The sequence below is a fragment of the Cherax quadricarinatus genome, chromosome 17, assembly GCF_038502225.1.
Source record: "Cherax quadricarinatus isolate ZL_2023a chromosome 17, ASM3850222v1, whole genome shotgun sequence".
Classification (NCBI taxonomy): domain Eukaryota; kingdom Metazoa; phylum Arthropoda; class Malacostraca; order Decapoda; family Parastacidae; genus Cherax; species Cherax quadricarinatus.
The window spans coordinates 19,941,605-19,963,494 of NC_091308.1; the positions used below are offsets into that span (position 1 = coordinate 19,941,605).

At 39.1% G+C, this 21,890-nt stretch overlaps 1 protein-coding gene across 1 annotated transcript in view; it reads left to right on the forward strand.

Moving 5' to 3' along the window:
* LOC128686277 (oxysterol-binding protein-related protein 11) overlaps nt 1-21,890 on the forward strand; it is a 121,629-nt gene that overhangs the window by 16,171 nt on the left and 83,568 nt on the right. The window contains exon 2 of the mRNA XM_070086001.1: nt 2,785-2,916. Coding sequence (XP_069942102.1) covers nt 2,785-2,916 — 132 coding nt within the window. The remainder of the gene's footprint in view (nt 1-2,784; nt 2,917-21,890) is intronic.

A 21,890-nucleotide genomic window follows, 5' to 3' on the forward strand; every position in this document is an offset into this window, starting at 1 on the left:
CAGACAACATACCTCTTCTGAGCAAATTTCTTCTTAGTTGCAGGAAGCTGTATTATGAAGTGATCACCTTCCCTCCTCAAACGCTTGGGTATATCCTGAGGAGTTCGAGGACAGTTTTGTATAGCAGGTGTTGTTACCTGGTATTTCATTGAGAGTTGTCTGACAACATACAAACAAAATTCACCATACAGTGCTCTGTTGCCAGTCTTCACTTGGTACATATTATATGCATTGAGCATTGAAATGTCCATGAGATGGAAGAAGAGTTTCATGTACCACTTGTAACTCTTACGAACACAATCAACAAAGCCAATCTGCATGTCACATTTGTCAACCAAGCGCATGTTTTGTGTATAATCAATCACTGCCACTGGTTTTCGAATACGTTCATTAGTCACTCTATCAACTTTGCCACTGTCTTGCATTTCGTTACGGTGAATGGTTGTCAACAATGTAACATCTCGTTTGTCATGCCACCATAATGCCATGATATCATTGGCAGTAAACACCTGCACCTCTTCACCACGAGTGCCTGCATTGAACCTGGGCATATGTTTATGATTAAAACGCACTGCCACACACATCTGTCATGTTCACTCGCAAGAAATCACTGAGTAAAGGGCTTGTGTACCAGTTATCAGTATATAATGTATGCCCCTTACCAACATAAGGTGCCATCATGCTTCTCACTACATCACCTGAGATACCCAATAACATCCTAGTATCTTTCAATGTTTTACTTCCCGTGTATACAACAATATCCAATACCAGGCCACTGTCACAGTCACAGAGTACAAACAGTTGTATACCAAAGCGTTTCCTCTTGCTCGGTATATACTGTTTGAACGACAGTCTACCTTTGAACAAAATCAAAGACTCATCAAGTACAAGATTCTGGAATGGATAAAAGTACATGTTGAACTTTTGCTTCAGATACATAAAAACATTTCTAATCTTATATAACCTGTCACTTCTGTCAGGCCTTGTTTTGTCAGAGAAGTGCAACATACGTAACAGTAAGATAAACCTGTTCACCGGGATGATTTCACTGAAGACCAGGGTACAAATTAACCAATCTGTGGACCAGTATGATTTTATATTATGCTTATAGACATGAGGCATAAGCATTATTGTTGCAAAAAGCAAGTACATTTCTGCAACAGTTGTCTCTTTCCACCGGTGTAGTCTTGACTGTGGTGATATGATCGCATTTGCCATGGTGTACTCAAAATACTTGTTACTTTCCCTGACAGTAGTTTCCATCAAGGGCTGGTCAAAGAATAGTTCAAAGAATTCCAGTTCATTTGCAGTGTTTCCAAGGGGACAAGTAGGTAGAATTCCACTTTGAGAGTCATCAAAGTGGTGGGGCTTGGGAACAAAATTGGGATTTTGCTGCCAATCCAAGATACGGTTTGCTGGTGGATACTGGACATCATAAGCTGGTTGTGCTGGTAGTTGTGGTTATGGTGGGCTGGTGGCTGACGCTCTGCTTTGTCCTTGAGCTGAGGAGTCAGCAGCGTGGGTCCCAGCCTGGGCTGGTGAGTCATGCATGGCCGTGGCACTACCATCACCACTGCCACCACCTACTGATGCCTGTGGTCTATCCATGCCAAGTGTAGCCACATCATCCTCACTTTCACTGTCTATTCCTGGTGTAGGGCAACGGGATGTACTCCGGGATGTACTCTGTCCCCTGGGCACTGCATAGGGAACACTACCTGAGCACATGCAGTGGCGTATATACTGACGCTTCACTGGAGAATATGTTTCCTCACTATCACTACTCAAATGATCGTCAAGAGCAATAAAATCACAATCCACGTCACTATCATCATCATTACTGAAGTCAGAGGTCTGGCCATGCGAAAATAATAGTTTTCTCTTGCGATGAGGTACAACTGAATGTGACTGAGGCGTGCCCACACCAGAGGTAAAAGGTTGAGGATTGTCAGGGTTTTCTGCACTATTATCGATATCCTGGTCATTCCTTTCGGTCACTAACTGATCAAAGCCAAAGGATTTGTCTTTATTTCCATTTCCATCAGAGTCAGAACTATCAGATAGGAAGAGGAGAGTCCCAATTTTCCTTGGAGTGAGAGCTGCCTTGTGACGAGGCATGGTGAACAAAGGTAACTGAACCGGCATTCCCACAATTCTATGCAGGCGCCTAGAATTTTTGTTTATGGCGCACACACACCATGCAGACCCGTTCTCTCACATGTAGGCCTACCAGCCTTTTCGCGCTAAATTTGATGCCGCTAGAATTTTGGCGTAGATCTACAGTTTGGACCCTGAAAGTAAAGCCGTAGATCTACGACACGGACCCTGAAAGAGTTAAAGGAGGCATCTTGATGCTGGTGAGGGAATCTTGAGCCAAGGAATTGAAGCTACCATACTCTCCACCTCCTTTGATCATTTCCCTATTCCCCAGGCACTTTTATAACCCTTCTGAGTTTAGCACTTTCCCATTGAATATATGCACCATAATAATATACATATACAATAATACATCCTCCAAATCCATTGTTACAATTAGCTTACTCTTAAGGTCTCAACTGGGAGATGGCCAACATGTTGAAAAAAAAAAATGACATTTTTTATGAGGCCTAGTACTGTGCAGCTGTCATTTGGTGAACGTATTAGAATAAAAGAACAACTAAGAGAGCAAATTTATAGGGTTTCCCTAAAATGATGCTTATAAACTTGTTTCATTTAATTTGATTAGATTTAAATTAGTATACACATAAGATTTCTTTGAAACAAATGTATAATTTATATTTGCAGGACAGTGAGATGGATGAGCATCTGCGTCAGCCATATGAGGGCCAGTTGATAAAATTTACCAATGTTGTCAAGGGTTGGCAGGCACGCTGGTTTATTCTTAATCCTGAAGTTGGAACATTGGAATATTATTTGGTAAGTGATTGTATGATTTTTTTTTTTTTTTTTGCATAACTGTGTTAATTCTTATTTTTATACAGGTACAATACCTCTGTGTGCAAATAAATACAGGTCGGCCATCACTACTCCATCAGTCAGCTATCTAGCTCCATTAGTAATCCGGCACTAATTTCAGCTAGCATAATTTCGAATTTCATCATTATACTGACTCAGAAATTGTGCAGATGGTAGTAAATCCACAGCAGCAAGCCAGTGGAGGAGAAAGCTGTGATGAAACTGAGGAAGATGTAGCAGAAAGAGTCTATTGATAGGTTAATTAAGTGTATTCTAACCTAACTATTCTGTAATCCAGCAAACTCGCTAATCTGGCACACTACAGTCCCAATGATGCCAGTACAGTGTATGTCATAGTGGTACCATAGTGTATAGATAAGGTATATCAAGATAAATGTGATGCTAAACAAGAAAGAAGTGATAAGTAGAGCAGCAACCTGAGTTGTGAATAGTTACCAGCAATTGCCAGGATTCTACCATGCAAGTAGGTTCATTTTTTTAATAATCTTCCTACATCTGTTAGTCTATCTTACATATAGTCATAGTGATATCATAAAGTACTTTTTTACTGAAATACGAAAAGTTGTACATTCTTGTGGAAATACAAAAAGTGTTCAGTTTGTGGCAATATGATAAAAATTGTAATTTGTCAATGAACACAATATACATAACAGAAAGTAAATACTCTTCTAGTATACCTTACAGTAGGCATACTACCATAGCTAATAACAGTGACACCTTAGTATTCAGTGTGGTGGAGTGAAAAAAAAAAATACAATTTTTTTGTGGAAGTACAAAAAGTGCACAGTTTTTGTGGAAATCCGAAATGTTGTCAGTGGTGCCGTATATATAACAGAACTTCTACCAGTTGTTCTTCATAGTTAACAGCAGTGATACCATTAATATTTGGTGTGGGGAATTTAGAAAAAATCTTGAAAATGTTAAATATAGTGACATATGAAAGTGAAAGCCAAAATCTCAGGCTGTAAAAGAGGTGCCAGCAGTTGCCAGTTCACCCAACAGGCAAGTCAAATACAGTGGAACCTCAGTACTCAAAGAGCTTCCTACTCAAACATTTCAGTATTCGAACTCTTTGTTCGGTAAAAATTCGCTCAGTAGTCGACCATTTGCTCGGCACTCGACCAAACAAACACAACCTGCCAGAACTTTGTTGTAAACTATTTTTATGTTTCTTCACTTTTTTTTTTTTTATAAAATAAAATAAAATACGTATTTATTTCTTTGTTAAGGTTACAGTGTGCATTTACATATAGTATGAATGGAACAAAGAAAGCTGCTATCATGCCTAGGCATTTTGGGCAGACTTAACCTAATACTTATAGATTACTTAAGTCTAGACAGGTGAAGAGTGGTAGAATACAAACAGTCAATCTTCACTCTACGTATTGATAATATGAGGTAGTACAATTTATGACAATCTTACATTTTTAAGTATGAAATTAGGTTCTTATACAATGGTAGAATATGAATGCAGTGGTACCTCGGGATACGAACTTAATTCATTCCAGAAGGCTGCTCAAGTGCCGATACCGAACGAATTTGTTCCCATAAGGAATAGTGTAAATTAGATTAATCCATTTCAGACCCCTAAAAATACACTTACAAAAGCACTTACAATGGACCCCCGGTATTCGATATTAATCCGTTCCTGAGAGCTCATCGAATACGAAAATATCAAAAAGCGAATCAATTTTCCCCATAAGAAATACAATAGAAATCAAATTAATCCGTGCAAGACACCCAAAAGTATGAAAAAAAATTTTACCACATGAAATATTAAGTTTAATGCAATAGAATAATTACAATAACAATAGAATAATAACAATAGAATAATTGACACTTACCTTTAATGAAGATCTGGTGATGATTGATGGGATGGGAGGAGGGGAGAGTGTCGAAGTTATTACTGTTTAGAAGGGGAATCCCCTTCCATTAGGACTTGAGGTAGCAAGTCCTTTTCCAGGGTTACTTCCCTTCTTCTTTTAATACCACTAGGACCAGCTTGAGAGTCACTGGACCTCTGTCGCACAACAGATCTGTCCATAGAGCTCTGTACCTCCTGTTCCTTTAAGATTTGTCTAAAATGGGCCACAACATTGCCATTGTAATAGTCACCAGCACGGCTTGCAATAGCTGTGTTAGGGTGCTTTTCATCCATAAAGGTTTGCAGTTCAACCCACTTTGCACACATTTCCTTAATTTTTGAAGTAGGCACAATGGATTCCACAACTGGCATAGGCTTCTCAGGGTTAGCCCCAAACCCTTCAAAATCTTTCTTAATTTCCATACTAATTCTCACCCTTTTTACCACAGGGTTGGCACTAGAAGCTTTTTTGGGGCCCATGGTGACTTACTTTGCAGAAACAAGCACCAAAAACAGTGATAATATGGAATGTACCGAATGTATCCTTAGATGCACGCACACTGCCTGGCTTGTAAACACTGGCACACACGGGGCAGTTCAGGCCACACGTGGACACATCTTGTACGAATCGCATCGAATACCAGGTTTTCGATCGGATACTGAGGTGAAATTTTTGTGTTAAAATGAATCGAATACCGGATTTATCGGATACTGATGCCATCGAATACCAGGGGTCCACTGTACATAATTCAAGTTTTGAGCTGTTCATATCCCGAGGTACCACTATATTCTATTTCACTTTTATTATTAATATGAGGTAGTACAATTTATGAAACAATCAGTCATACATTTTTAAGTTTGTAATTAAGTTCATTTACTTTGTTATTAATACGTGTTAGTACAATTAGTGATACAAACTTAATTATTAGTAAAAATGGCTTAATAGTTAAGGGATAATAAAGTATTTATGGGAGTTGCTTTGAATTTGGTTGGGGTTTAGCATGGTGTGGGTAGGTTTGTTATTGAAAGATGAGATGATTTTTGAGTATGATCCTCAACTGATTTGTGGGGAGGGGACCTCTTGTGCTTCAAGCATAGAGTTCCAGTTCTTAGGGCCCTTTATGTGCATTGCATTTTTGCAAAGTGTGAGATGGACACGAGGGATATCAAAAAATGTTTTCTGCCTTGTGTTATGCCTGTGTGTTCTGTTGAAGCTGTCTAGAAGTTTGAGTGAAGGGTTGATATTGGAGTTTAATGTTCTGTATGTGTAGTAGGCACAATAATAAGTCTGTATGTTATGGATATTAAGTAAGTTCATGTTTTTGAAGAGAGGTGGGGTGTGTTGTCTGGTACTGGAGTTTGTGATCATCCTCACTGCTGCTTTTTGTTGGGTTATTAACCCCTTCAGGGTCCAAGGCCCAAATTTGAAGTGGTGCCCCAGTGTCCAAGAATTTTCAAACAAAAAATTTGTTATTTTTTCTTATGAAATGGTAGAGAATCTTTTTGTGAAGGTAATAAAACAAAAAGTACGAAATTTGATGGAAAATTAACGAAATTATGCTCTCGCGAATTTTGATGTGTCAGCGATATTTACGAATCGGCGATTTTGCCGACTTTGACTTCCATTTTAGGCCAATTACATTATTCCGGTCAATCAAATTCTTAGCTATTTCACTAGTATTACTTCTGTTCTATCAATTGAGCACAAGAAATCGCCAAGTCAACTGTTTCAACTACAAAATAAAGTGATCGGAAATTGCTAATTTGGCCAATTTAACACAAAGTTCAAAATATTCCAATTTTAAAATGGGGTCCAGAATAAAGAATGTAGGTATTCCTGGAACTAAACTAACATTTCCTCTGTTCATTAGTTATGTTTTGAGGCTTTACAAATAAATTCCATTTTGATTTTTTATTCACACCAAAAAAATAGAAGATTTATTGTTATGCAATACTGTAATAAATGTATAAATATCATTACCATATTTGTGAATGTATATTAGACCCACCACCTATATGTTACTCACAATTATATCACACAAATGTTAAACCTAGGACCCAATCTAACTTTATTATTTTTTTAAATACACTACCTAACAGAATACTCCATTCGACTGAATGTACAGCAATGCAAGCAACCATATGACCTGTCTTTGTAATACTCATTTGTGCTTTATAGTTATCTGTTTACAATAATGTTTTATCACTGATTTCATCATTGCTTAGTTAATCTTAAGTTAATTTTAAGCCAGCCCGTAATGCTATGCATATAAGTGGCTTTGGCATGCTGCTCTTACCTGTATTTTTTGTACCTCTGTATGTATGCTTAAATTACTAAATAAATAAATAAATAAATTTGTTTACTCTTGAATATCGGCAAAAATTTAACATTTCCGCTACTTTGAGCTCAGTTTCAAGCCATTTCCAGTGCTAAAACCAATCAAAATCATCTCTATTTCTGTAATATGTCTTCCATTCTATCAAATGAGACCAAGAAATCGCAAATACAACTATGAAAAACATAGGAAAAAACACTGCAAAGTTGCTGTTTTAATCGAAAAATCACGAGTTCAGTTTTTTTCTCTCATTATACAGAGTGTGCTGCAGGATCTGTTTTATGTGGTGCACGCATACCACATAGATGTATTCTCTCATATCTAGGCCCAAATGTACCACTCACAGTTTATCAGAGTGAGCTGAGCTCATGACGTAGATCTACGGTTTGGACCCTGAACGTAAAGCCGTAGATCTACGGGACGGACCCTGAAAGGGTTAAAGGTTTGAGGTGATTGACCATGGTAGATCCCCAAGCACAAATACCATAGGTGAGGTAAGGGCATATTAGAGAGTGACATAAGATAAGGAGGACCTGTTGGCATACATAGTATCATATCTTGGAAAGGATACCTACTGTTTTGGAAACTTTCTTAGTTTTATGTATAAACAAGTCACCATGGGACCTGAGAAGATTAGTGATAACAGCCATCCAAAAAGAAAATTGGTTGGGAAAAATTTGTTCGGTACCCAAACAGATCAGCACTCCAACAGCCTTCTGGAATGAATTAAGTTCGAGTACCAAGTAGGTTGGTAGACAGCAACCACCCAGGGAGGTACTACCGTCCTGCCAAGTGAGTGTAAAACAAAAAGCCTGTAATTGCTCAAATTATAAATAAATAAATAAATAAATAAATTGTTTTACATGATGGTAGGATTGCTGGTGTCTTTTGTCTGTCTCATAAATATGTAAGATTACAGGTATGTCTTGCTGCTTCTACTTACACTTAGGTCACACTACACATACATGTACATGTTTATTTATACACACTCATCTGAGTTTTCTTTGATTTTTTCTTAATAGTTCTTGGTCTTATTACTTTTCCTTTTATATCTATGGGGAAGTGGAATAAGAATCTTTCCTCCGTAAGCCATGCGTGTTGTAAAAGTCAACTAAAATGCCGGGAACAATGGGCTAGTAAACCCTTTTCCTGTAAAGATTACTAAAAATAATAAGAAAAAGAAAATTGTCAAAGTGGGAAGTCTGAACGTGTGTGGATGTTGTGCAAATGATAAGAAAGAGATGATTGTGGATGTTATGAATGAGAAGAAGCTGGATGTCCTGGCTTTAAGTGAAACAAAGCTGAAGGGGGTGGGAGAGTTTCAGTGGAGAGGAATAAATGGGATTAGGTCAGGGGTTTCAAATAGAGTTAGAGCTAAAGAAGGAGTAGCAATAATGTTGAAGGATAAGCTATGACAGGAAAAGAGGGACTATAAATGTATTAATTCAAGGATTATGTGGAGTAAAATAAAGGTTGGATGTGAAAAGTGGGTTATAGTAAGCGTATATGCACCTGGTGAAGAGAGAAGTGTAGAGGAGAGAGAGAGATTTTGGGAAATGTTGAGTGAATGTGTGGGGAGTTTTGAACCAAGTGTGAGAGTACTTGTGGTTGGGGATTTCAATGCTAAAGTGGGTAAAAATGTTGTGGAGGGAGTAGTAGGTAAATTTGGGGTGCCAGGGGTAAATGTAAATGGGGAGCCTTTAATTGAGCTATGTGTAGAAAGAGATTTGGTAATAAGTGATACATATTTTATGAAAAAGAGGATAAATATATATACAAGGTATGATGTAGCATGTAATGAAAGTAGTTTGTTAGAGTATGTATTGGTGGATAAAAGGTTAATGGGTAGGCTCCAGGATGTACATGTTTATAGAGGGGCAACTGATATATCGGATCATTATTTAGTTGTAGCTACAGTTAGAGTAAGAGGTAGATGGGACAAGAGGAAGGTGGCAACAACAAGTAGGAGGGAAATGAAAGTGTATAAACTAAGGGAGAAGGAAGTTCGGGTGAGATATAAGCGACTATTGGCAGAAGGGTGGGCTAGTGCAAAAATGAGTAGTGGGGGGGTTGAAGAGGGCTGGATGAGTTTTAAAAATGCAGTATTAGAATGTGGGGCAGAAGTTTGTGGTTATAGGAGGGTGGGGGCAGGAGGAAAGAGGAGTGATTGGTGGAATGATGAAATAAAGGGTGTGATAAAAGAGAAAAAGTTAGCTTATGAGAGGTTTTTGCAAAGCAGAAGTGTTATAAGAAGAGCAGAGTATATGGAGAGTAAAAGAAAGGTGAAGAGAGTGGTGAGAGAGTGCAAAAGGAGAGCAGATGATAGAGTGGAAGAGGCACTGTCAAGAAATTTTAATGAAAATAAGAAAAAATTTTGGAGTGAGTTAAACAAGTTAAGAAAGCCTAGGGAACATATGGATTTGTCAGTTAAAAACAGAGTAAGGGAGTTAGTAGATGGGGAGAGAGAGGTATTAGGTAGATGGTGAGAATATTTTGAGGAACTTTTAAATGTTAAGGAAGAAAGGGAGGCGGTAATTTCATGCACTGGCCAGGGAGGTATACCATCGTTTAGGAGTGAAGAAGAGCAGAATGTAAGTGTGGGGGAGGTACGTGAGGCATTATGTAGAATGAAAGGGGGTAAAGCAGCTGGAACTGATGGAATCATGACAGAAATGTTAAAAGCAGGGGAGGGTATAGTGTTGGAGTGGTCCCTTTATATAAAGGGAAAGGGGACAAAAGAGATTGTAAAAATTATAGAGGAATAAGTTTACTGAGTATACCAGGAAAAGTGTAAGGTAGGGTTATTATTGAAAGAATTAGAGGTAAGACAGAATGTAGGATTGCGCATGAGCAAGGAGGTTTCAGAGTGGGTAGGGGATGTGTAGATCAAGTGTTTACATTGAAGCATATATGTGAACAGTATTTAGATAAAGGTAGGGAAGTTTTTATTGCATTTATGGATTTAGAAAAGCCATATGATAGAGTGGATAGGGGAGCAATGTGGCAGATGTTGCAAGTATATGGAATAGGTGGTAAGTTACTAAATGCTGTAAAGAGCTTTTATGAGGATAGTGAGGCTCAGGTTAGGGTGTGTAGAAGAGAGGGAGACTACTTCCCGGTAAAAGTAGGTCTTAGACAGGGATGTGTAATATCACCATGGTTGTTTAACCCTTAAACGGTCCAAACGTATATATACGTTCACTCGCGTAGCGCCCCAATTTTTTTGAGGAAAAAAGAAATATTTTCTTTTAAAAGGAAAAAAGAGCATTTGGTACCCAGGCATCCCCAATTATTTTAATATGGAACAAGTGAGTGCACACACCCATTCTCTCATGTCTAGGTGACTCAGGCTTATTGTGGCAATGTTGAATGAATGACAAAGAAAACGTATATATACGTTTGGGGCGCTACGCGCATGAACGTATATATACGTTTGGACTGTTTAAGGGTTAATATATTTATAGATGGGGTTGTAAAAGAAGTAAATGCTCAGGTGTTTGGGAGAGGGGTGGGATTAAATTATGGGGAATCAAATACAAAAATGGGAATTGACACAGTTACTTTTTGCTGATGATACTGTGCTTATGGGAGATTCTAAAGAAAAATTGCAAAGGTTAGTGGATGAGTTTGGGAGTGTGTGTAAAGGTAGAAAGTTGAAAGTGAACATAGAAAAGAGTAAGGTGATGAGGGTATCAAATGATTTAGATGAAGAAAAATTGGATATCAAATTGAGGAGGAGTAGTATGGAAGAAGTGAATGTTTTCAGATACAGTGGACCCCCGGTTAACAATATTTTTTCACTCCAGAAGTATGTTCAGGTGCCAGTACTGACCGAATTTGTTCCCATAAGAAATATTGTGAAGTAGATTAGTCCATTTCAGACCCCCAAACATACACGTACAAACGCACTTACATAAATACACTTACATAATTGGTCACATTCGGAGGTAATCGTTATGCGGGGGTCCACTGTACTTGGAAGTTGACGTGTCGGCGGATGGATTTATGAAGGATGAGGTTAATCATAGAATTGATGAGGGAAAAAAAGTCAGTGGTGCGTTGAGGTATATGTGGAGTCAAAAAATGTTATCTATGGAGGCAAAGAAGGGAATGTATGAAAGTATAGTAGTACCAACACTCTTATATGGATGTGAAGCTTGGGTTGTGAATGCAGCAGCGAGGAGGCGGTTGGAGGCAGTGGAGATGTCCTGTCTAAGGGCAATGTGTGATGTAAATATTATGCAGAAAATTCGGAGTGTGGAAATTAGGAGAAGGTGTGGAGTTAATAAAAGTATTAGTCAGAGGGCTGAAGAGGGGTTGTTGAGGTGGTTTGGTCATTTAGAGAGAATGGATCAAAGTAGAATGACATGGAGAGCATTTAAATCTCTAAGAGAAGGAAGGCGGGGTAGGGGTCGTCCTCGAAAAGGTTGGAAGGAAGGGGTAAGGGAGATTTTGTGGGTGAGGGGCTTGGACCTCAAGTAGGAGTGCATGAGCGTGTTCGATAGGAGTGAATGGAGACGAATGGTATTTGGGACTTGACGATCTGTTGCAGTGTGAGCATGGTAATATTTAGTGAAGGGATTCAGGGAAACCGGTTATTTTTATATAGCCGGACTTGAGTCCTGGAAATGGGAAGTACAATGCCTGCACTCTAAAGGAGGCGTTCGGGATATTAGCAGTTTGGAGGGATATGTTGTGTATCTTTATACGTATATGCTTCTAAACTGTTGTGTTCTGAGCACCTCTGCAAAAACAGTGATTATGTGTGAGTGAGGTGAAAGTGTTGAATGGTGATGAAAGTATTTTCTTTTTGGGGATTTTCTTTCTTTTTGGGTAACCCTGCCTCGGTGGGAGACGGCCGACTTGTTGAAAAAAAAAAAACCAAGGTTCCATTGTACTTTTACCAGTAGACCTTTACATTAGCTAGCCTGCCTAGGAGATCTGTTAACCCTTTGACTGTCGCAACCCCCTATCCTGAGGTGTCTCCTGGTTTTGCAAAATTTAAAAAAAAAAAAATAGTTTTTCTTATGAAATGGTAGAGAATCTTTTCCCGATTGTAATGACACCAAAAAAACGCAGTTTGATGGAAAACTGACGGAATTATGCTCTCGCGAAGTTAGCGAAATCGGCGCTGTTTACAAATCGGCGATTTCACTCACTTTGAGCCCTATTTTTGGCTAATTCCATTGTTCCAGTCGCCCAAACTCATAACTATTTCTTTAGAACTCCATTTTTTCTATCGATTGAGTACAAGAAACTGCCCATTTACCGATTTCAACTACCTAATAATGTGGTCAGAAATTTGCAATATGGCCAATTTCACGAAAACTAAAAAATATAACAATTTCAAAATAAGGTCCAGAATGAACAATGCAGACATTCCTGGCTCTAAAATAACATTTTCTTTGCTCATCAGTCATGTCTCCAGGCCCCTCTGATATTACTCTTGCTTTCTATTTTGAATTTTTATTCAAACAAAAAATAGAAGACTTACTATTATGCAGACTACTGCAATACTGTAATAACTGTATAAATAACATCAACCCATTCATGACTGCATATTAGAATGGCTAGTTGGACATTTATTGGACAATGGCACCATTTGTTTACTTTTGAACATTGGCAAAAATCAAACATTTTCCCTACTTTGAGCTCCATTTCTAGGTTCTTTTTATAGTAAAATCAATCAAAATCACCTCTATTTCTATAATATGTTTTCCATTCTATCAAATGAGACCAAGAAAACGAGAATACAACCATAAATACTATACGAAAATAGACCACGAAGTCGGCATTTTAATTAAAAAAGAACGGTCGGAGTTTTTTTTTCTCATTATGCACTGCGTGCTCCAGGATTTTTTTTATATGGTGCACACTGACCACACAGACCCATTCTCTCACATGTGGGCCTACCAGCTTTCTCCTGCTCGATTTGAAGCTGCTAGAATTTGAGTATATATACGTCAAACACGGTACCTCGTAAGACGTATATATACAGCCGCGACAGTCAAAGGGTTAAGTGTACCAGGAGTAAAGTTTGATGTATGGGACACTGAAACTATAAATAATCTATAAAAGTACAGTGGAACCTGTACTTACGAGTGGGTCCACGTGCGAGTTTTTCCAGATACGCGCAGCTGCTCGGTCGATTTTTTGCTTCTAGACGCGAGCAAAATTTCCAGATGCGAGTGGGCCTCAAGGGAAATTAACTGACACTGGTGAGGGGGCTCTTGCTCTTGATCTAGGGAATTGGCTCTCAGTTGTTTGTTGGACTATCTTATTGAAACTTGGGCAATGTATGATGAAAAGATGTTTCTTAACATACACCAAAAATGAAAGAAATTGGATCATAAATAACGGAGTTCACTTCTCGGCAATTAGCCTCCCCTTAGTGGTATATTTTCGTATGGGTTTTATGGTTGTATTCTTGTTTTATTTGGTCTTAAGTGATAGAATGGAAGATATACTACAGAATAAATATAATTTTAATTGGTTTCATGATGAAAAGTACAGGTCTCCCTCAACATTCATGAGGGTTTGGGGATCAAGAGCCTCGGGAATGTTGAAAAATCGTGAATGTTTGATGCCCCAATATATTGTAGAGAAATATAATACAATACTGCTTCCTTAACTTGTTGAACCATGAACAGTCATAAAATACATGAAAATGTCATAAATTGTACTAAATACATACATGTTATGGTTTAATAACATTTTTTTTTTTTTTTCAACAAGTCGACCGTCTCCCACCGAGGCAGGGTGACCCAAAAAAGAAAGAAAATCCCCAAAAAGAAAATACTTTCATCATCATTCAACACTTTCACCACACTCATACATTATCACTGTTTTTGCAGAGGTGCTCAGAATACAACAGTTTAGAAGCATATACATATAAAGATACACAACATATCCCTCCAAACTGCCAATATCCCAAATCCCTCCTTTAAAGTGCAGGCATTGTACTTCCCATTTCCAGGACTCAAGTCCGACTATATGAAAATAACCAGTTTCCCTGAATCCCTTCACTAAATATTACCCTGCTCACACTCCAACAGATCGTCAGGTCCCAAGTACCATTCATCTCCATTCACTCCTATCTAACATGCTCACATACACTTGCTGGAAGTCCAAGCCCCTCGCCCACAAAACCTTTACCCCCTCTCTCTAACCCTTTCGAGGACGAACCCTATCCTGCCTTCCTTACCCGATAGATTTATATGCTTTCCATGAATTGAAGAAGGAAATTGTACAAAAATACGAGGGTCGAAGCAATAGGTGGAGGGAGTGGTTGACTCATCGTCAGTGTGACTTTGTTTATGCTGGAGTGAGCATTAGTCTCCGTGCTCTTCCAAACATTTCACAATAATTCATTGTGTTTGGTGCTTGTAGATTGAGTGCGACTGGAGTGGTAGAGGCAGTGGTAGAGGCAGTGGTAGAGGCAGTGGTAGAGGCAGTGGTAGAGGCAGTGGTAGAGGCAGTGGTAGAGGCAGTGGTAGAGGCAGTGGTAGAGGCAGTGGTAGAGGCAGTGGTAGAGACAGTGGTAGAGGCAGTGGTTGAGGCAGTGGTTGAGGCAGTGGTTGAGGCAGGGTTGAGGCAGTGGTTGAGGCAGTGGTTGAGGCAGTGGTTGAGGCAGTGGGTGAGGCAGCAGTTGAGGCAGTGGTTGAGGCAGTGGTTGAGGCAGCGGTTGAGGCAGTGGTATTTAATAGCATACATGTTATTAATAATAATAATACATGTTATTAATAATAACATGTACAGGTCGGCCATCACTAATCCAGCAACCAGTTATCCAGTTCCATCAGTAATCCAACACTAATTTCAGCTAGCATAATTTCAGATTCCATCATTATACTGACTCAAATTTCATCATTATACTGACTCATAAATTGTGCAGATGGTTGTAAATCCACAGCAGCAAGCCAGTGGAAGAGAAAGCAGTGATGAAAAAGAGAAGATTTAGCAGAAAGAGTCTCTTTTGATAGGTTAATTAAGTGTATTTTAACCTAACCAGTCTATAATCCGGCAAACTCACTAATCCGGCACACTACAGGTCCCAGTGATGCTGGATTAGTGATGGCCAACCTGTACTATTATTATTAATAATATATATGTTATTAAATACCACTGCCTCAACCACTGCCTCTACCACTGCCTCTACCATTGCCTCTACCATTGCCTGAACTGCTGCCTCAACCACTGCCTCACCCACTGCCTCACCCACTGCCTCAACCACTGCCTCAACCACTGCCTCAACCACTGCCTCTACCACTCCAGCCGCACTCAATCTACAAGCACCAAACACAATGAATTATTGTGAAATGTTTGGAAGAGCACGGAGACTAATGCTCACTTCAGCATAAACGAAGCCACACTGACGATGAGTCAACCACTCCCTCCACTATTGCTTGAACCCTCGTATTTTTGTACAATTTCCTTCTTTAGTTCTATCGTATTTATTATTATTATTATTATTATTATTATTATTATTATTATTATTATTATTATTATTATTACTATTACTATTACTATTATTAGCAGTAGCAGAAATGTTTGATTCTTTGCTGTGTTCAAGAGTAAACATATGATATCACCGTCCAATACCTGTCCGAATAGCCATTCGAATATGCAGTCATGAATGGGTTGACATTATTTATACTGTAGTTTAATAGCAAATAATGAACAAACAAAACACTCAACACACAGTGGTGGGAGGGCTGGCTGCCAGTTGCGGGGGTCCAAGGGAGGGTAGTAGGGACTCGCAGGTGGCGGGAAATTTAAGTATGATTTGGCAGCTGGGAATTTAGAGGTTGGGAATTCGCGAATGTGTGAAGCCCACGAAAGTTGAAAACGCGAATGTTGAGGGAGACCTGTACCTTGAAATTGAGCTCAAAATAGCAGAAATGTTCAATTTTTTGGTGACATCAGTGGTAGACAACATGAAGCAACAGTGGCAGACATCATGAGGTAGCAGTGGCAGACAGCATGAAGCAGCAGTGGCAGACATCATGAAGTAGCAGTGGCAGACAACATGAAGCAGCAGTGGCAGACATCATGAGGTAGCAGTGGCAGACAACATGAAGCAGCAGTGGCAGACAGCATGAAGCAACAGTGGCAGACAGCATGAAGTAGCAGTGGCAGACAACACGACACAGCAGTGACAGACAACATGAAGCAGCAGTGGCAGACAACATGAAGCAGCAGTGGCAGACAACATGAAGCAGCAGCGGCAGACAACATGAAGCAGCAGTGGCAGACAACATGAACCAGCAGTGGCAGACAACATGAGGTAGCAGTGGCAAACAACATGAAGCAGCAGTGACAGACAACATGAAGCAGCAGTGGCAGACGACATGAAGCAGCAGTGGCAGATATCATGAGGTAGCAGTGGCAGACAACATGAAACAGCAGTGGCAAAGTGTAGCATTAAGAGTGTAGCAATTAAGTGTAGCATTAATAGTGTATGGTGTAGGAGGTAGGTTACTGAAAGCAGTGAAGAGTTTTTACGAGGATAGTGAGGCTCAAGTTAGAGTATGTAGGAAAGAGGGAAATTTTTTCCCAGTAAAAGTAGGCCTTAGACAAGGATGTGTGATGTCACCGTGGTTGTTTAATATATTTATAGATGGGGTTGTAAGAGAAGTAAATGCGAGGGTCTTGGCAAGAGGCGTGGAGTTAAAAGATAAAGAATCACACACAAAGTGGGAGTTGTCACAGCTGCTCTTTGCTGATGACACTGTGCTCTTGGGAGATTCTGAAGAGAAGTTGCAGAGATTGGTGGATGAATTTGGTAGGGTGTGCAAAAGAAGAAAATTAAAGGTGAATACAGGAAAGAGTAAGGTTATGAGGATAACAAAAAGATTAGGTGATGAAAGATTGAATATCAGATTGGAGGGAGAGAGTATGGAGAAGGTGAATGTATTCAGATATTTGGGAGTGGACATGTCAGCGGATGGGTCTATGAAAGATGTGAATCATAGAATTGATGAGGGGAAAAGAGTGAGTGGTGCACTTAGGAGTCTGTGGAGACAAAGAACTTTGTCCGTGGAGGCAAAGAGGGGAATGTATGAGAGTATAGTTTTACCAACGCTCTTATATGGGTGTGAGGCATGGGTGATGAATGTTGCAGCGAGGAGAAGGCTGGAGGCAGTGGAGATGTCATGTCTGAGGGCAATGTGTGGTGTGAATATAATGCAGAGAATTCGTAGTTTGGAAGTTAGGAGGAGGTGCGGGATTACCAAAACTGTTGTCCGGAGGGCTGAGGAAGGGTTGTTGAGGTGGTTCGGACATGTAGAGAGAATGGAGCGAAACAGAATGACTTCAAGAGTATATCAGTCTGTAGTGGAAGGAAGGCGGGGTAGGGGTCGGCCTAGGAAAGGTTGGAGAGAGGGGGTAAAGGAGGTTTTGTGTGCGAGGGGCTTGGACTTCCAGCAGGCATGCGTGAGCGTGTTTGATAGGAGTGAATAGAGACAAATGGTTTTTAATACTTGACGTGCTGTTGGAGTGTGAGCAAAGTAACATTTATGAAGGGGTTCAGGGAAACCGGCAGGCTGGACTTGAGTCTTGGAGATGGGAAGTACAGTGCCTGCACTCTGAAGGAGGGGTGTTAATGTTGCAGTTTAAAAACTGTAGTGTAAAGCATCCTTCTGGCAAGACAGTGATGGAGTGAATGATGGTGAAAGTTTTTCTTTTTCGGGCCAACCTGCCTTGGTGGGAATCGGCCAGTGTGATAATAATAATAATAAAATTAATAGTGTAGCAATAAAGTGTAGTATCAAGAGTGTAGCAGTTAAGTGAAGCATCAAGAGTGTAGCACTTATAAGTCACTCTGTCTGACAGGAGCAGAAACGGTCGCTGTGGTGGGCCTATGAACCCCAACAACAATTGCTGCTGTCACCACCAATAGCCACATACCTAATGACATGTATTTTATTCATTCTAGTGAATATATCATGTTTCTATGTTATTAATATTGTTTATTATGTCATATTACATGAATTGTGATAGATAAATAAGCTCTAGAGATGATATTAGGGAAATTATTAAAGTATTTTCTCATGCTTGGAATTCCACTGGAACGAATTAATTTCATTTCAATTAATTTAAATGAGGAAAACTGACTTTGACTTTGTAAACGAGCAAATCCAGCTGCGAGCAAGGTCATGGAACGGATTAAACTCGTAAGTAGAGGTTCCACTGTATATACTGTATATCAAACATTGAAAAAAAAATACCATGAAAATTTGTGTAATCTGCAGCAGTAATAAAGCAAGATCTCACGTGAGTTATGTGCAACTTCTGTGAAAAATAGTCTTGTGGATCATGTGTAGGCATTCATCAATCATCCACTAATGATATTAATTCAGGAAAATGTTTTTGGGTCTGCCCAAGTGTTAGACACCTATACTGAAAAATTACATCTATACTGAAAAACAGAAACACCAAAATATCCTTCTTAGAAAACTTGACAGTCTTGTATAACAGTTGGTAAGTAAAAGGTCAGATAAAGCTGTCTTGGAGGACAGTACTTGTAAGAATGCAGAAATGAAAGTCATTGTACCAGATGGAGATAGGGGTCCTGGTGCTGGAGAAACAGGTATAGACAAAGATATGCAAATTCCAGAGTTACAAAATAGCATTACTACTGGAGATGACAAAAAAAGGGGATGATGCTTTGGGGAGTAGTATTGATACATTACCAGTAAAAATTAGTGGAGGCACTGCTGTTAGTACAGGTGCTGTTGATAGTGGGGATTTAGAAAAAATGTACCAGTAGGAAGCACACCCACAAAAAATCCTGGCTAACAGAAATCAAATCTATGCAAATTCTGTGCCTTGGGTATCTGTAGGCATGGAATATCTGGAAGAACAGGTGAGATGTGCAGCTTGACCATCTCAAAAAATGCGGTGCCTGCATAACAACAGGAGAATGCAACTCTTCTTGTAATGTATTTCACCCTGAAATGTGTTACTCTTCGGTCCATGAAAGGCAATGCTGCAACACATACTGTCAGGCATACTGCCTAATGGGGACAAGAAGATACGGATCACTTAGATCATGGGAAACAAACCAGGGTAGCCACAACCACTCTAGAGCCAGAGGTGTTTTAGTGCTAGGAAGGAAAAAAAAAAGCTGGTAAGAAATGACAGAAATCTTACACCAACTCAGAACACCTCTGGAGAGGAGACACAGTCAATGGCCTCCACTCCAGCACAACAGATATTAGTGCCAGCAAACAAATCCTCCCTACATAGCATCAATGTGACTACATTTATTTTTGCAAATATACAGGGTCTAAAGCCATCACAGAGCCAAATGCAATGTGTGCAGCTTTCACAGAGACCCACATAAAGGATCACTTTGACAACGAAATATGGATTCCAGGTCATAAACTATTCAGATGTAACAGAGTAAACAGCAACAAGGGGAGGGGGATTGGCCTGTACTTCACAGAGCTTCTCATCTGCTCAGAACTACTAAACACCTCAAACGATGTAGTTGAAGTTTTGGCAGTAAAAATTGAAAACCAAAACCTTGTCATTGTGGTTGTATACAAGCCTCCTGAGGCAGCTTCCCAACAATTCCAGGAACAACTTTTGAAAATTTACCACTGTCTGGAAAATCTCGTAACTCCTGCCCCAAACATCTTGCTGTTGGGTGATTTCAGCTTAAGACACCAGAAATGGAGGAATGTAGCAAAATATGAAGAGAGGTTGTTGAGGTGGTTTAGTCATTTAGAGAGGATGGATCAAAATAGGATAACTGGGAGGGAAGGAGGGGTAGGGGTCATCCTAGGAAAGGATGGAGGGTGGAGGTAAAAGAGGTTTTGTATGCAAAGGGCTTGGACATGCAGCAGGCATTTGTGAGCATTTTAGATAGGGGTGGATGGAGACGAATGGTTCTTGGGACCTGATGAACTGTTGGAGTATGAGCAGTGTAATATGTGAAGGGATTCAGGGAAACCTGTTAGCTGGAGTTGAGTCCTGGAGGTGGGAAGTACAGTGCTTACACTTTAACCCTTTCACTGTCCAGACCCTGATCCAAAACTTGTCCACAATGTCCAAGAATTTAAAAAAAAAAAAAAAAATTAGTATTTTTCTTATGAAAAGGTAGAGAATATTTTTTTAAAGGTAATAAGACAAAAAGTACGAAATTTGATTAAAAATTGATGAAATTACGCTTTTGCAAATTTTTCTACATCAGCGATATTTATGCATCGGCGATTTTGTCCATTTTGAGTCCCATTTTAGTCCAGTTACTTTGTTCCAGTCCACCAAATTCTTAGCTATTTTTCTAGTATGTCTTCCATTTTATTGATTGAGCACAAGAAATTGCGTAATCAACCATGTCAACTATTCACTAAAATGATCAGAAATTGGTAATTTGGCCAGTTTCACATAAATTTCACAATTTTCCAGTTTCAAAATAGGGTCCAGAATAAACAATGCAGGCATTCCTGGCACTAAAGCTATGTTTCCTCTATTCATCAGTTACATTCCCAGGCTTTACACATGAATTCCATTTTGATATTTTATTCACACAGAATTTTTATTCACACAAAAAATAGAAGATTTACTGTTATGCAATATTGTAATAATTGTATAATTAATATCAGTGCATTCATGAATGCATATTAGACCCACCAGTTGACGTGTATTAGATGTATGACTTGATTTGTTTACCCTTAAACATCGGCAAAATTTAAACATTTCCACTAATTTGAGCTCAATTTCAAGCTATTTTCAATCAGAATCATCTCTGTTTCTGTAATATATCTTTCTTTCTATCAAAAGATACCAAAAAACAAAGAATACAACCATAAAAACCATACAAAAATACATTTCAAAGCCACTGTTTTAACCCTTTGACTGTTTCAGGCCCCTCTCTGAAACTGTCATTCTATGTCGCTCAATTTTTGAAAAAAAAAAAATTATTTTTTCTTATGAAATGATAGAGAATCTTTTCCCGATGGTAATGACACCAAAAGTTCGAAATTTGGTCGAAAACTCGTGGAATTATGCTCCCGCGAAGTTAGCGGTCTCGGCGACATATGCGTATCGGCGATTTCGCCGACTTTGAGCCCAATTTTCAGCCAATTCCATTGTTCCAGTTGACCAAACTCATAGCTATTTCTTTAGAACTCCATTTTATCTATCAGCTGAGTACAAGAAACCTCCCATTTACTAATTTGGACTACCCAATATGGTGGTCAGAAATTGGCAATTTGGCCAATTTCACGCAAAATAAAAAAGATGCCAATTTCAAAATAGGGTCCAGAATAAACAAGGTAGACATTCGTGGCACTAAAATAACATATGCTCTGTTCGTTAGTCACATCTCTAGGCCCCTCTTATATTATTATTGCTTTCTATTTTGATTTTTTATTCATACAAAAAAATACAAAATTTACTGTTATGCAGACGACTGCATTATTGTAAAAATGGTATAAATAATATCAGTGCACTAGTGAAAGAATATTAGACTCCCCAGTTGACGTGTATTGGACATGTGGTGTGATTTATTTACTCTTGAACATTGGTAAAAATCGAACATTTCCGCTACTTTGAGCTCAGTTTCAAGGTCGTTTTCATCGTAAAAGTAATGAAAATCATCTCTATTTCTGTAATATGTTTTCCATTTTATCACCTAAGACCATGAAAACGCGAATACAACGATAAATACTATACGAAAATACACCTCAAAGTCGGCGTTTTATTCC